A 17,775-nucleotide genomic window follows, 5' to 3' on the forward strand; every position below is an offset into this window, starting at 1 on the left:
ATATACTGTATTATGCAGATGTTTTAAAAAAGTGGACAATATGTAAATGATTTACTTTTAACGTAAAAAAAAAAAAAGTCATATTACATAAGTCAGATAGAAACCTCACAAATATAAATGTTCCTTCAGAAGAAAGAAAGCAACAGCATAATCATGAGGATGAATGCAGTTATGATTAGGGTTAGGCAAGTCTGGCTTGTTTTGCAGTTTAGATTTACAACACTCAACAGTGTATACCTGAGTTTTGTTGTGGGAATGATTAGCATGCAAAATAAGAGTGTCATCTATGACACATGAAGTGTAGACTGTGCAGGTGGCTGCATCTTCTCCAAGCTGGCAGATGACCCCCCTCTTACTGCCAAACTGCCCCTGTGGTTCACTGCCAACTTGTATGTGGCTCTCTGCCTGATATCATTAAACCATCCCAGTGCTGACAAATAGGTCTCCAATGAGCACAGCAGTTCATGTTAGCCAGATGTGTTATCTCCTCCCAGGCTAGTTTGACATCATCTGCCCACAGCAGTCATTTGTTATTCACTGACTGTAATTTATACAACAAAATACCCAGCCACCTTACTAGGCATAACAAGAGTGCCAGTATGTTACCTGAGTTTCTATACTGACGATTCTTTCTTTAGAAAATATATAAAACATTCCTGCCAGATATATTTTTGAAATAAATTACCTTAGTAGATGTTCTCAAATGTTTAATTCAATTTAAGTTTATGTATAAAGCCCAATACCACAAATACGAATTTGCCTCAGAGGGCTTTACAGCATACTACATCCCTCTGTCCTTGGACCCTTACAGCGGATAAGGAAAAACTCTCCAGGAAAAGAAAATGGTAGAATCCTCATGACGAGCAACTGAGCAGGGATCCCTCTTCCATGATGAACACATGTGCAATAGAGGTCGTGTGGACAAAACAGATCAACATAATAAATGTATGAGAGGGACTATGCAAGAAACATCTCCTGGATGCACTGGGACGCATCCAGGAGATGTTTCGTGTGGACAAAACAGATCAACATAATAAATGTATGAGAGGGACTATGCAAGAAACATCTCCTGGATGCACTGGGACGCATCCTGAGTGATGTATCCTGGGGTCATTGGGTGTTTCAGGTCTCGCAACATCAGACACCCTCACCCAGGCGACTCAGCCGGGGTGATCAGGCCCCGACTTGTGCCCCAGCAGCAATCCACGGGTCAGCCCTCTTAATCCAAAGGCACGCTGTGGCTTTCTCTGCGGCTTCACTTGCAAATTGGATTGCCCTCTTCTTGGCTGCCCCTGTGACGCCCAATCGGCCGAGGACTTTGCAGAGTGAACATCCTGCAACGCCTCTACAGCCAACTTCTATGGGCTCATAGAATGTCCTCCAGCCCCTGCACTCCTCCACCAGTTCCTGGTACTTTGCGCATTTCCTCTCATTGGCTTCCTCAATCTGCTCTTTCCAGGGCACCATGAGTTCCAGCATGATCAGATGTTTTGAAGCCTCAGAGGTGATGATCATGTCTGGCCTGAGGGATGTTGTTGCGATGTGCTGGGGGAACTTCAGCTGCTTTCCCAGGGCAACCTGCAGCTGCCAATCAGGGGCTGTGTGGAGGAGGCCTGTTGTTGTCTGTGGACGTGCTCAGGGTTTCTCTCCAGCTTTGATGAAGGGGATTGCTGTCTTAGGATATGATGGTGTTTGCTGGAGCTGATGGCTAAGACTATGCTCTCAGCAACTGCTTTGAGCACCTGGTCATGGCGCCAACGATAGCGGCCATCAGCCAGGGCCTTTGGGCAGTTGCTGAGGAGGTGTTCTAAGGAGCCTCTTCCGGAGCAAAGGAGGAAGGAAGGTGTCTCACTCTTCTCCCAGACATGGAGGTATGCTGGGCTTGGCAGGGCATCATAGACTGCTTGCACAAGGAACAGGACGCAATGGAAGTCTGCCTGCATGATGTTAGACCAGGTGACCTTGCGCTGCAACGTGCTCTCCCACCTTGTCCACTCCCCCTGCTGCCAGTGTCCCACTGCCCTCCTCACTCGCTTATCCTCCACGCCTGCCTGGACCTCTTCCTGGAGTAGCTGGTGTCTCTCCTTGCCCCGCGCCTTGCTGACCTGGGTCTTTGGGAAGTAGTCCAAGCCTGCTCTTCCTGTTGCCAAGATGATAGTATATGTATGCGACAATAATAATCATATGTGTATAAATAGTCGGAGTATCACTAATAATAATAGCAGTAGTAGTAGGCAACAGGTAGGACCACAGCAGCAGGGCAACCACAACCGTAGATCCAGATGTAGCTGTGATTCGAGGATGAATCCATGTTGAATGTCTTAATGCAAGAAGCTACAAGAGTAAGAAGAATAAGATAATTTTAAAAAAGAATAAAAGGAAATTCAAATAAATGACAATAACAATATTGACAAACCGTAAGTGCTATATCGTAGGCAACTGGACTTGCTTGTGTTTCTTGAAGACGTTTCGCCTCTCATCCAAGAAGCTTTTTCAGTTCTAAATGACTGGTACAGTGTTGCAGGCTATAAACCCTGTGTAGGTGGGAACCCTTGCAGAGTCGTAGGGATCACGTGAGCTCTTAGTTTCAGAGTTGTCAACTCGCATGGTGGCCAGGTGAGTCAACGACTCACATTGTGAGTCACATTGTGACAGCTCTGAAACTAAGAGCTCACGTGACCCCTACGACTCTGCAAGGGTTCACACCCACACAGGCTATCGCCTGCAACTTCATACCAGTCATTTAGAACTGAAGAAGCTTCTTGGATGAGAGAAGCGAAACGTCTTCAAGAAACCCAAGCAAGCCCAGTTGCCTACGATATTAGCACTTACGATTACCATGACCTGGATGACTGAGAATCTTCACCGACAATATTGACAACATTTTTATTTAAATCAGGAATCTGATAGCGGAAGAAGTAAACAGAATTACAAATTTAACATTTGATACCCAGCCCTTTCCATAACTAGGTGAAATCCTATTATCCTGGACAGAAACACTGTATTAGCAATGATGACATGTGAGATTTTAACTGTCAAAAATAGCTCAAAATGTACAGACTGAACTGCATCTCTAGCCATGCCTCCTGCAAGAGAGTCAGGTGAATGCTTGCTTGTCATTTGACCTTTTGAAGGTTAAGATTAAATGCATACATACAATAACACAGTTTTTCCTGAGGACAATCTAAATAAATTAAAGGGAACCTCTGCACAGTGTGTTTTATAAAGTGGCAGTGCAGTTCCTATATGGGCTATCAGCCTCCTCTTCGGAGAAACATTTATGGTGGGAATGCTCCAAGCCAAGCCAGCCTCACTTCACCTGCTGATAATTATGTTCCTCCTAATCTAGTTTTTCCAACAGCAGCACAGGTGGACCACACACCTCTGGCTGCTGCTTTACCAACATTTCAGTTATCGAAAGCCTCTGGATTAACTTAGTGCATCATACCCTTGAGTCATTAAACACAACCCCTAGCCTTCCTCATAGTTCTAATATGAGATATTGGACTCCCACTCATTCATGCTATAAAAGGATCATATTCAGAGCATTTCTCATCCTAGCTAGTCATTATAGTTGAAAAAGTAGGGTCAGGCCCCAATCACATAGAAAGTGTTTTAGCAGCTGGAGGCAGCTTTTTGTTATTGATTTTAATGAGAATGAAGTTTTTTGCTTGCTGTTTTGTGCCTTGCGTTTCTGTGCTCTAGGTGCCTGGTGTTCTTGCCAAAGTACTCTGAACTCCTTGAGTTGAAAAAACTTCAACTCAGAGTGGAAAAGCTCCCCACGTCATCTTCTCTTTTATCCCATTGTTCAGTCATATTATTTGAAAAGCAAGCCTTCGCCTTCGTGGTCATGACAACAAGTTTACAATTGGTAAACAACGGAGGAGAAACTGGTGGTGCTCAGTTGCTTGGCAGGACCAGTGGGCTCCCTGTAGTTAGTATTCATTTTTGTTCAGCTCGACCAGACGATAGACAAAAGGTTGTCGAACTGCCCCTGAGTCATCCTAAAATATGGCTGGAGTACTGGTGGTACTTCCTGTGATCCACCCTCTTCTTTAGGGTCTCATGGACCCACACAGATCTCTTTTTTCCCTGTGCCCAACAAACTATTTGCTGACAGCCTCTCGCCCTCGGCCAGAGCTAGAGCAAGTACCCTCTGCCTGTCCATTTTAGGAACTAGCTACTAATTACTGTGTAATCAATTAAAAAAATAAATAAATAAATAAAAATAAACAGTAGATTGATTACCCGAAAAGGTTAGGGTATGGAGGTCATGGGGTGGTTGTCTGGCAACAATAAAAAGGCACAACAAGCGTTTTTTTTTTGTTTTGTTTTTTTTTACAAGTGGCATTCAATTTAAAAAAAAAAAAAAAAAAAGCTGGTGCAGTGCGATGCAAGTGTGATGGGGCCTTAGAAATTGTTTTACTAATCCTACACCCTAGTCACACTGTACAATAGGAGCAGTCGTCACAGAGAATCTACAAAATGCCAACAGTTCATTTTTGCTGGTAGAAGCATTTTCTTCAAAAAATCTGTTTCAGTGCACCACCAAGGATGAAACTAGCAGGAGCCATTCATTTTGAAATGCTTTTATATACAAGAACATTTTTCCTAAGACATGTCATCAGAGAAAACAAATCTATGATGCCATCAGACATCAACAAGAGATTTATCTTTTTTCTAAACAACACATGGGCCTGCAGACGACTGTGCTATTTTCAGTTTCATTTGATATTCAGGGCTGACAGACAGTAATGTTCACCTTTAACAGCATTGCAACAGCAGGACTATGACACACAGGTAAGGTAGGTACCCATGTAATAACTCTTTTTAAGGGGCATGCTTCTAGTGACTGTAGAAGCATCGCCAAACTCCCTGACTTTCCTGGCAGAGCTGGTTAGCTGGTTAGCTCTGCCAGGATATACACTGACCTGTGGTCAGTCAGTGTGCCCTGTGTCACCACACCTTCCCCCCTCATCACACATTTCAGTATGTGAACAGGTTACTGGATGGGAAGGTCGTGCAAACAGAGAGCCCATAACTGGACGGACGGTTAAGAGTTGACGGGATGATCTTAACTGTGTGCAGTTATTTTGGTGAAAGTAACTCAAAAGTAGTCTAATTAATAACACATTACTCTACAGAGACACGAATATTACTTTCAAATGAAAGTAACTGGTAATATGTAATATATTACATTTTAAAATTACCTTCCCAACACAGTGCTAACCACTATGTGACTGGGATGACCGCTGTGTGATTGCCAGTATGTGCCTTAGTTTGTTTTTTTGATGTTTTCTGTTCAAGTTTTTACCTCACCTCACCACAGCAAAGACTGCTCTTATAAAGGTCTTCAGTGACATCCCCTGAAACACAGACAGTGGCAGAATTTCTGTCTTAGTATTGCTGGATCTCTGTACTGCATTTGACAAGGTCGACCACAAAATATTACTGGAACGACTGGAAAATAAGGAGGGACTTTCTGGCATACTTAACTGGTTTGAATCTTAGAAAAATCTTACAAAAAAGACAGGGACTACTTTGTGTCTATATGTAATTATACATCTGAGTGGACAAAAATAACAGTCAGAGTTCCCCAAGGCTCCATTAGGGGGCCTCTTCTGTTTAACATCTACATGTTTCCACTGTCTCACATTATGAAAAACCACAAAATATGTTAATACAGTTGAAGACAACACACAAATTTACATAACCGTATCACCAGGGAACTATGGTCCAATACAAGCTCTGGCTAAATGCATTGAACAAATCAACAATTGGATCTGCCACAGTTTTCTTCAATTAAACAAAGACAAAACTGAGGTAATAGTATTTGGAGCAAAGGAAGAATGATCAGAAGTCAGCACTTAGATTTGAATAGCAATGTTAAAAACCGCAGACCAAGCCAGAAATCTTGGTGTAGTCATGGACTCAGACCTAAAATTCAATAGTCACATTAAGAAGATAACAAAGTCAGCATACTGTCATCTTAAGAATATTTCAAGGACTTACAGGACTTATGTCTCTAGCTGGATTTGGAAAAAACTTTTCCATGCATTTATCTTCAGCAGGCTTGACTACTGCAACAGTGTCTTTACACGTCTCCCTAAAAAATCATTCAGACAGCTGCAGCTTATTCAGAACACTACTGCTCGACTCCGATCTAAGATCAAGAATGTGGATTACATCACTCCAGTTCTGAGGTCTTTACACTGACTTCCTGTCTCTCAGAGAATCCATTTAAAATACTACTGTTGGTTTATAAAGCACTGTAAGGTTTAGGGCCAAAATACATTTCTGATCTTCTACTACACTATGAACCATCCATACCTCTTGATCTTCTGGGTGGGTCTGCTTTGTGCCCCCATAGTCAAAACCATACACAGGGAAACATCGTCAGTTTATGTGCACCATATATCTGAAACAAACTCCCAGAAACTATAGGCCCGCAGCAACTCTTAGGTCTTTCAAATCAAGCCTTAAGACTTCTTTTGCCACTAACTTTTATTAAATCAAAAATTATTGTTTCTTACACTGCACTATAACATATTTTCTTGTATTTTTTACCTATCATTTTCTATCTAAGCTATGTTGGAATGTTAAATAGCATCATCCCTATCAATTAAATACATTCAAATTCAAAAATGCTTGTAGGCTGGGTCAATACTTATTGCACAGTACAAAAAATTTCTGGCCATACTTCAAGCTGTACTTTCTCCCTCGCTCAGCCGATTTTGAAAATTACAGTCAGAGTTTGGAACAGTCACATTCTCTGAAGGACAAAGCGTCACTCAAATTCTGCTTAATGAATCTACTTCCACAAAGAGCTACCAGCTAATTCAGGGCTGAGGAACAGGGCAATGTCTATCCCCAGACACAAATTATCAAAAAGGAGTTGGAGGCATTATGATGAAGGCTTTTACAGAGGGCGCAGTGTCAGCCCATCTTGACTCTCTACAGTCAAAAATGAAATTGTACACTCATTGGTATTCAGGAAGAAGCACTACTGCTGCCCAAATGATCAGCAAAGGAGATGAAAGGCACAGGGGTGTTCTGGACAAGACTATAATGATCAGGCTATAAAATCACAGAGATAGTTGCTTTGGACAAGAAGAATAAAAATAATAACACAAGCATCGAGCAACTCTGAGGGAAATTAACACAACATATTGCAAAAATGCAAATCTGCATTTGCAACATTTTTGGGTGGCATATTTACTGGGATTACACAGTAACCTGCTGCCAGCAAGAACAGGTCGGCATGTTGTCAGTTGGCTCCAATGTAAGGTCATGTATCGACACAATGAATAGAGGACAAACATGTTGCTGAGCCGTCAACTTTTATTTGTCTCCATCTGACAAATGATCTGTGTGACATGATGCCAAAAACATTGAATTATTTTGAAATTATTTATCTTTACTCTCCGTGATACAAAATCTCTGCCAAGCTGCAGCCCTGTCAGAATACTTGGGAGTCTCATCCTTCCATTGGTATACATTGAATTCAAAAGTTAATACACTGTGGAGCGTCTTTCCTGCTTCGGCTTTGTCTTGTTTTTTAGGCCGAAGCTGAGAGCATCAGAGTAGCAAGCTGTAAACACCCACAGCCTTTGTTTTCCATGTAAGCCAGCACACTCGTTGCAACTTAATGCCCATCGTTGCAGGATACGCCACTGTCATATTCCTTAGCAGCGATGCACATCAGTTTCAGAAGAGCAGAAATTTTTATCACATTCACTTACTGCATCGGCACATCCCTATTAGACTACTTCTTTTACCTGCATGGCATGTTCAGTCTGAGCTTGGGGCATCAATTGACCTGAGTCAAATGGCCCATGTGTGGAACACCTAAGATGAGACTGTGCAGTCCTTTATGATGGCATAGATACAGCCAATAGATGGCACTAGAGGGTGGAGTCAAAAGTTTCTGCATACACTACACTGCCTCCACGATCTCTGTTGGTACTGCTCTGTTTCGGCCATGTCCGTAGACTTGCAGGATATGTGCAAAAATACAGACAAAATAAAGGCAGAGTACGGACAGAAGACTCCATCAGTCTCTGTCTCTAACGCTGAGCATAAATGAGCCCTAACTCAACTGAGATACGGCTCAAATCTAGATCAGGCCATCTATAGCTTTGACAAGCAACAAAACATTTTGATAACAGTCCTCCAACAGGGCTGTAACTTAGTAACCCTGGACCCTGTGGGTCACTGAATCTGTATTTAGTGCTACCTGGGTGCTATTCCAGTTGCATGTCAGAGATCTGTGATTTGCAAAAAAAATGATTTGGTTGGTAGCAAATGTTTGGAGGATATAAACTTCTCTATGAAATTTTTAATTGCTGGATTGGCAGGTTTCCATGGCTAAGCACTCTATTATTTGGGCAGAGGTTCTTACAGATTTTGTCTGTGTGCAAAAGAGGACAATTACCAGTCAGTGCTACATGTATGTGCAGCTCGATCAGTGAACAGGTTTTTATAGGGCTACAGAAACTAGCTGGCTGTAGTTGTTGATAACGTATATACTCTACATTGTTTTCAAATCTGGTCATATCAACATGGAGCTCAGGAGATTCTTTAATAAAAAAATAGTTCTTACAAACCTACAGGATTTCAAGTAGATTTTAACCCACTTGAAATCCTAGGAAGTTTCACACTCAATTGCTTAACATGTGGGTGTACTGTACATTACTGTGCAAAGTCTTTGTGGAGGTTGAGAACATATTTGTAACTGAACAGTGTCTGCAGTTGTATGTGGCCACAATATATGTGAACCTCTCCTACCATCTGTCCTGACATAAAGAAAAGAACTGTGTGTGACTATGCCATATGTCTCCCTCTCCTCCTGCAGGTGTTCTTCAGAGCGGGGACTCTGTCCAGGCTGGAGGAGCAGCGAGAAGTTCAGACCAGGAGGAACATTACTCTGTTCCAGGCTGCCTGCAGGGGATACCTGGCCAGACAGGCCTTCAAGAAGAGGAAGGTAAGGCTGCATGTAGGGGAAGGGATAATGTGAGGGAAATTCTCCTCTCTGAAGAAGTGACAGACTGCCAACATTCAGAATGTACAGACTTATATACCATACTGAAACTCTGACCCCAGTTTGCACGCACCAGCTGCACTCATAAAGGAGATTGCCCCCCAATAAAACAGATTTATCAATACAGGAAACTTCCCCCCACCAAAATGAAAGCATTTGACTCTAAGATGTAGGAAATTAGCTCCCAATACAGATTCCTGAGTAATTCCCACAATAACTTCAACAGATCTGAAGGCTCTCTCATGGTACATCATTGTAGCCTCATTTTTATTGCTGTAAAAATATTTTTCAATGCATACTTCGCAAAAAAATCATCCATTAGGAACACTGTTACATGGTACTGATGGTAATGAATAGAAGTGAAACATCAGATATACAGAGAGATGTCATGGAATACAGCCCCATTCTCAATAAAAACAAACAGCAGGAGCTTTATAAAACTACTACTGAAGGTGGTTTTGTAATCTTTTTGTTAATCCTCTGAATGTAATTTTCTTTATACATGGAGAAACTATTATTGTTTTTATCTGCTGGTCCTATGCAGTTAACATGAATAACATAATTAATGGAGCTTAATGTCTTTGCCCCATGCTATTAGATTCTGTTTTATGGTGTAAGGATGAAAGACAGAGTTGCAGCTGTTGCAGCATTTAGGCTGTAAATTCTCAAACTGTTGCATATCTGTGGCCTCAGGAGAACACTTGGGAAATCTTAAGAGAGCACAAAATTGGCAGTAGTAAACCCTCACTACTATAATATAAAATACGTAAAATACATCATAAAAAGCTACCATATAAAAATAAAGACAATGTAAAGAGCTGAAAACCTAGGGGAAAAAAACCCCTGTAAATTTCTGAAACTGTCAATCCAACATTCACGCACACTTGCACACTGCATTGCAAATGATTGATACACACAATCTTTTTACACTGAATGCAAACATAACTTTTGTTTGTTTACAAAGAAACTCTTTTATTTACACAATCTGGCTAAATTACTTTGGCTGGGGCCAGTTTCCAGTATTACTGCATAGAAAGAGAGGTGCAGGCAGCCAGTTGTCTCTTTTCAACTGACCTCAACCCTGATCAGGATATACACGCACTATTGGAGGTTTTCCACTATCACTTTTGGTCGCGCTGAGTCAAGCCATGCAGCGCCGTTTTTTGCTTCCATTATCAGTTCAGATGTGCTGTGCCACACCGAACTGCCCCAGAGATGGACCCTCCCAGAGTAGTTCAAAAGCTGGGCAGCCTGCCCTAAAGCAGGTAGTGGTGACATCTCACCGACTGCAGCCAACCCTCGACAACCCCCCTTCTCCCCCTCAAGCAAACCAAGTGTGTACTCACCTCCATCTGCAGGAGACCAGAGAGAAAGGCATTTTTAGTTTCTCTCCTGCATCCTGCTTTTACTTTAGATATCTGCTTTATTTTACTGTTTCATGTTCCCTATCAGCTGCATTAGAAGTTTTGTGAAGTTGCTGCTCGAAAACTTAACATTTCCTTATTTTGCTGCTTCACAGCAGGAAATTATTATTTATTGTGAACAATCTATAGGAAATGAAATATGTTTATTATTGAATTAGCGGAACTTTGTTGGCTGCTTTGCTTTAATAAAGGCAAGTCTAATATCACTGCAGGGAGAAAGAGTAAAAGCAGAAACAGCCACAGTGAGAAGTTGATGAAGAGCAGGCTCTTACTGCACCTCTGCAAACAGTTCATCTCCAACAGGTAAACGTCTTTTACCTGTGGGAAAAACACATGCAGCAAAAATAACAGGGCACTTGAGCTGTGGATCAGCCTGCTGCTTTTGAACATTATCACTCAAGACAATCCTTCATCAGTTAAAGACACACCTTCAAGTGGTTAGCTCTGTTGAAATGGAAATGCAAATCCCTGCTGTGCTATGCTGATGGCCTAAGCCAAGCCAGCATATGACTGTTGAAAAGAGGTATATGTTCAGTGGTTCCTGCCCCCTTTCTAGAGCCACACAGACTAGCCAGTAGGAGTCACTAGTGCAGCGACAAGGACCACCCGCAATCAATGCCAGCGCTGTTCGCGGTCAGGCTGGAGGAAAATTTGTCAGGCTATGATCCCTGTTCCCTGTGGTGGTGGTGGGTGAGTGCTTTATCCTGTCACCATAATGGCATTTCAGCTTTATTTGACTGCTCATAGTGAAATGAAACATGTTCAAACCAGAGGAGATGAGTTTGCATTGTAGCCAAATGAGCTTTTTTGGTGCTTCACAAGTTGCCCTTGTAAAGGATTTTTTCTTTGCTATTTTTTTCTCCCTGCATACTGTTGGTCGTGTGTGTGTGTGGGTGTGTGTGTGTGTTGTTCCACCAGAGTGAGCTTGACAAGTGGAAAACATTGCTGGCGTGCGCTGACTGACTCTTGAAGATGCCAGTGGGGATCTGTTGACTTTCTGTGTGTGTGTTACTTCACAGAAGTTTTGATGTTGCTCTTGGAAGTTTTCTCATGTAGACACAGTTCATTTGGTGCACAGATTTTGTATATCTAGTTAATGTGTGTGTGTGTGTGTGTGTGTGTGTGTGTGTGTGTGTGTGATTGGGTAGAGATTAAGCTTTAGATCCCCGTCCTCCTTTTATTACCATTTCAGTTTATTCTTTCTTCCTGCACAGGGCTGCCAACTAAAATTACTTTTCAAGGGCATTTGGGTTTCACTTGACTACTCTGTCTCCCCCAGAGGACTCTGAGCTTGAGCTCAGAGGAGTTTGAGCCTCATCTCTTGGTGTAAATAGTAATCTCATGTGATTGATGAAGTTGGAATTGGGTTTATTTCTTTGTGACCATTGCAAGCAGCTAGTTGTTACTGTGCATTTTGTACGATTTAGGCAGTGTCAGACAGAACAGGAAAACATTCACAATTTAGTGACTTTCTAATTCACCTCTGTATGCTTCTTTATAGTAAGTTTCTCCTCAAGGCTTAGTGGAGTTTGCTCTGTGGATTTTCACTTCCTGCTCTCCTAGTGAGGTTTTGTTTTTGGTGAAAAGCAGTAAAAATACTGAAGCTCCAAGAAGCAACGTGAATATTTTTTATTTTTTTGGCCAAACGTTAGTTTTATCTCCTATCTAGGAGATGTTATCTCCTACACTGGAGATAAACTTTTAGGCTCAATTAGGCTGTTTGGAGAGTGTGAAAGTTGTGCAGATGAAGTGCTTAGTACATGATCTAAGGGGCATTGAAAGTTCAGCCAAATGCAGCATAAACAACAGCCCATCTGCAACAGCTGTTTGCAGCTTGCATCCCTCTCTTTCTTTCTTTTTCTTTTTCTTTCTTTCTTTCTTTCTTTCTCTCTAGTCCTTTTTACACATAGATCATGCGATAGGGTGGCAAGGAAGTACTGTCATTACACAAGCTTTGCTTTTTATACACAACCAAATGCCAGTGTTACACAAAAAAACGTATGACAGGTGTGACATACAACATGCCATTGGGCAGCATTCTCTAAACAATAACAGTCCTGGATCTCACTGTCTACCCAATCTGCTGACACAGCTAGGTCTGGGTATCACCACTGATTTCCTGAATTAATTTGATTTTGATTCAAGGGGTCCCGATTGATGATTGATTCGACTGGAGATTTTATCAGTTACAATACCAGTTTTTGCCAGTATGTGAAAGAGATTCTCGGTGAACTAATAGTGTAATATTTACAAGGAATTATTTTTTTTAAAAGAATAAAAACACAACAGGAATAAAACTGAATATTTTATAACTAAGTGTTGCTTTTAGAGCATTAACAGTAATATTAAATCAGCAAAGTCACAGTATAAACCCAATATCTCACTGGAAACAAAATAAAAATGTCAAACAAATAAATCATATTCCTGACATCACAATACTGAGGGAAGTTTATAAAGAATAAAGAACACAGGCAGTCAGTCAGTATCAGTCCTGTCCTCTCTGCTGCTGAGGAGACTCACTGCCTGCAGGTCACATGACCACAGGTCACATGACCACCGGTAAGTTTAAGATACCAGACACACTGACCTAAACCATCCATCATAAACAGTTGTTGTTTTAGCTTGTTAGTAACAACTTGCTATTAGATGGAAAGTGCTCTGTGTTTGGTGGACGAGAGATGCGGACAGAGCAGACTGAAATATCATTTTTCTACATGTTTACATGTTGCTGAACAGCTGTATCGATGAAGTATTGGCTTTTTCCCCTGTGGAGGTTTTATTGCACACACAGTAACCAGCGTAGCTGTCAGCTCACGTTATCTTCACCTCTCTGTATCTGTGTTTGTACGTAAAAGTGGCGCAGTAGCCAGGACGCACAGACAGCAGGAGGAGACGCTGCAGCATGATAATGAATTACACCCAAATGTAAAATAGTGAGCTAACAGCCATCAGTTACAGATGAAAAAGCTGGTAACATCAGAGCTTCTCAATACTACAGTCCCTTAAGCGTCTGGTTTAATATCGGCAAGATTAACAGGGCTAAAGCTCCACACATCTGTGGGTAAAAAGCGTATATTAAAAGATCAATCTTGGATTGTACGAATCAATATCGTGTCATTCCAGTGAAGATCGTTTTAATCAGATGAAGCGAATATTTCAACCCAGCCCTACTTTCAGCTGCTGTCCTTCTTTGCCGTAGCTACTAACTTCTGCTAACTGCTTTTTAAGTGCTACGACAGAGGGTCGCACTCATAACACGTCGTCAAAACATCACACCCGTCCCGTCCTGCTGGCTGTCCCTTTTACACAGACTTTGATTTGGCACTGTGACTACCTCTTTTGCCAGCTTAAAGGTGAGACAACTCCGCCCCCTCAGTCCACCATTGTATATTTTATACATAAGGGTGAGCTGGATTTTTTTTTTTTTTTTTTTTTTTTAAATTTAACCAGGAATAGTCCCATTAAAGGCATTCCTAGCCAAGACAACAGCATGAAGAATTTCATATAACAATTAGCTGCGGAATGATGGTGTGACATCCCCGCTTGAACAGGCAGTGTGAAAGGGTTTCTCTCTGTCTCTTTCTCTTGCCCCCCTCCTTGTTTACTATGGACAGCAGCACTATCCATGCTGCTAAAACAACAGCTAAGTAGCTGGTATTTGAAATGTGTGCGATAGGCTTATCAGAGTGTCATGGGGGTTTTGTATCAGTAACGTTAGATTAAAAAAATACATGAATCAATCTCTCTCTCTCTTGCTCACTCACCTGCTCGCTTAGTAGACTGCGTATGTGTGCACATTTTGGAACTCAGACATTGTGCATGGGTGGTTCTTGTGTGTTTGACATAAAAAACTGCTGTCGTCACTGCACCGTTCTATTCTGTTTTACAGTTGAAAGTTGTAGTTAGTTAACTGCAAGGGTTATCCCTTTTGTTTATTCTGCATTTGGCAGTGAATCTTTTGAATCATGTGGGTTGTGAGGTGGGGTACAGGAACATCCCACAGATCCTCAGTCAGATTGGGGTCTGGGGACTTTAGAGGTCACTTGACACAGTGCAGTCTTTGTCACATTCCTTGGGCCATTCCTGAGCATATTTATGCAGTGTGGCATGGTACATTGTCCTGCTCTAGGGGTCACTGCCATTGGGGAGTGCCATTGCCTAGGGGGCGTTCTTGGTCTGCATCAGTATTTGAATGGGTGAAGCATGTCAGGTGGCATCCGCATAAATGCCAGGACCAAAGGATTCCCAGCAGAATATTGCATTGTAACCAGATGATCAATGTTATTCACTTCACCCGTCAGAGGTTTCAGTGTTGCAGCTGATCAGTGTATGTAGTTTGTCCCGTGCAGCTCTTCATCTAACACCTCCGCACTGTAATTGTAGTTTATAGTTTATAGTAGTTTCCTGTGACAGTTTAACAATAAAAGCCCCCCCCCCCCCCCCCCATTGTGTCACCAGTTGAGACATTTTATTGTGAAACAGCAGCAGTAGAACATTATTGGTTTGTAAACAACTATATATACTACTACAACTATATGGCTGTAGGAGAGTGAATAGAGAGTGACCATAAGTAGTATCAAAATGGGTTTGCTGGCAAATTATGACTTTAAGTCTAGCCATACAAGAATTGAGCTGACGCTGGCATCTGCATTCATCAGAAGGTCAACAGAAGCTATTTCCGGTGTACTTTATCTTTTTCATTTGACTAATACCATGCCTTACAGCCAGATATATGACAAAGCAGTGGGAGTGCTGCAATCAGGAGAGATGCCAAAATGTAAAAATGTAAAGATTGTTAAAAAAAGTATTGTTAAAAAAATCAGGTGCTCTTTAAGACATATGCAATTGATCAATAAAGGAGCTGGCTGAAACCAAAAAGGCAGTCTGAGGCACTTAAGAAAAAGCATGTTGGCCGATGTTGATTTTCATGCACTACATCCCGCCAATATCATCCCTATATCCATATCGAGGTATATAGTCAAAAATATTTTGAAATTTGATTTTCTCCATATTGCCCAGACCTAATTAAAATGTTTTGTTCTAACTCCTAGTTTTGTAATTAATGGACGTCTATATACTCAGGATGTAGAATTAAATTTTTTCAGGAGCTTTTTTTATTGCCAAAACACAAAATCAATTAGTTTATTCCTCTTTCTAGTCTATATTCCTACTCTGGGGAACGTCTCCTGTTTTCCTCCAAGTTGTCTCTCCCTGTCTGGGAGAGCAGTGTTCAAAGCACTCCGGGAAATAAGTGAGAGGGAGAATGAGAAAGGAAGAAAGGAAGGGAAGCTGGTGAAAGAGAGACTGTGCCTCGCCATGGGGGAATAGACAAATAGAAGAGATCCACTGGCTGCTTTGAAGCCCTGCAGTCTGTCTCTACTCTCTCTATCTCTTTGACATTCATGGGGAACAGTTGAGAGTGAAGGAGCATGGGGGATTCCACTGCCAGCCAACCAACACTGAGCCTAATTAAATAGTTGCCTAAAGACAGAACCCCCTCCCCATCCCCCACCCCTCCGACTGGGAACAGGTGGGCTCAGGCAGACACTGCTGTTTGGTGTGCATGTGTGTGTGCGCGTGTGTGTGCGTGTTTGTAAGCCAGGGCCTATGTAACACCCTCCTAGGTGCATGCAGGTGTAAAGGAGCGGTAGAGGGCAGCGGAAGACGCACACATGTCATTACAGTTTCTTCTTCTGTCATTTAGGGGGGCCACTGTTTAGATCTGCCACAGCATACCCCATCATTATATTAATATCATTCATGTAGAAGGTGTTAATGACTGATTAGCAAACAATGAGTGGGTTTTACCTGAGGTTAGTGAGTCATAATTGGCTGCATTAAAATGTAACCAAACACACAAACTGTCCCCAAGATTGGTAGTATGACTGTAAGTAGGCCAAGCATGCAGAGAAATGGAGCATATTTGTGCCTGTCAGGGTTCCCACAGCATAACACTGCTTTTCCATTCACCTCCTTTAATGCACAAGAACCTGAGTGGAAATGCTGCAAATTCAAGAAAAAAAAGAAAGAAAAAGAAATACTGAAAGAAAAATTACTGCTTGGCTGAGATGGAAAAGTTGGTGTATGGATCAGAGTAATATGCAAAATAGTAGCAAATAAATCATGATGTATATTTAAGGTAAGTGTCCACCGAAGAGACTTTAAGTAGCAGCAGACAAAAACATCAGGTACAGAATGTATGGAGTGAAGAGCAACACAGTAACACATGAATCTGTCAGAAATTACATATTTTCATTATGTTTTGAGCATTGACTGTAAACAAAGATGGACAACACTACAGCTCCCCAAAAGTGAAGCCAAAAGATCTAGAACGCCCCCCCTGGTGGCTAGCTGGGTCATAAACCCCACCCCCACATGTTAGTGGATGGGACAGGAGCCAAACTAAAAACACAAAGTACACTTAAAATAAATTTTTCCCAAAGACAGTTTCTGTCATTTTAGGTAGTTCTAATTGATCTGCTGCTTGCTCAAGTGTTCATTTTTCTGATGAGTTTGGCTATAACTAATCTGATGTTTAAAAAGGGGGTTTGATGTCATGATTGACACCTATGTGTGCCAATCGATATGCTTGTTATCAGTGGCGTTACTCGGGATAGGTCGGACGGATGTTAGGATTGGAACTCGTTACCAGTAGAGATTGCCACTGCACAGACTCTGGCTCCAAATTATGTCACCAGAGCAAGATGGCAGTGGCTGCATCCAGGATATTTTGGCTTTATTTTTGTACAGTTGGAGCAAGTGGAGACACATCATCCATCTTTATATACAGTCTATGGTTGTGAGCTACATTCGGACTGAAACCTTGCTATAGGCTTTATGCACAAGTCTGACAGTTTGCACTGCAACTAAAACACAAAGGTCAGGGGCCTCATTTATAAAACAGTGTGTTGGATCCATACTTGTCGGTGAAGATTCTCAGTCATCCAGGTCATGGTAATCATAAGTGCTATATCGTAGGCAACTGGACTTGCTTGCGTTTCTTGAAGATGTTTCACCTCTCATCCAAGGAGCTTCTTCAGTTCTAAACGACTGGTACAAAGTTGCAGGCTTTAAACCCTGTGTGGGTGTGAACCCTTGCAGAGTCGTAGGGGTCACATGTGAGCTCTTAGTTTCAGAGTCGTTACGGTCACAATGTGAGTCGTTGACCCACCTGGCCACCATGTCGTCTGGGGAGGGATCCCAAGACTGCATTGTAGGTGGGGGATAAGTAATGTCGTAAGCCACCCCCTCTGTTTAACAATGGTCGTTCCAGCTTGACGTAGGCTTCTTTTACTCCTCTTTCAAACCATC

At 41.9% G+C, this 17,775-nt stretch overlaps 1 protein-coding gene across 12 annotated transcripts in view; it reads left to right on the top strand.

Moving 5' to 3' along the window:
- Positions 1-17,775, top strand: part of myo18ab (myosin XVIIIA b) — a 242,630-nt gene that overhangs the window by 137,786 nt on the left and 87,069 nt on the right. For all 12 annotated transcript variants that reach the window (XM_078166882.1, XM_078166877.1, XM_033631202.2 and 9 more), the window contains one exon: positions 8,855-8,983. In XM_078166882.1, coding sequence (XP_078023008.1) covers positions 8,855-8,983 — 129 coding nt within the window. The remainder of the gene's footprint in view (positions 1-8,854; positions 8,984-17,775) is intronic.

Source organism: Epinephelus lanceolatus, chromosome 4 (genome assembly GCF_041903045.1).
Source record: "Epinephelus lanceolatus isolate andai-2023 chromosome 4, ASM4190304v1, whole genome shotgun sequence".
NCBI lineage: Eukaryota > Metazoa > Chordata > Actinopteri > Perciformes > Serranidae > Epinephelus > Epinephelus lanceolatus.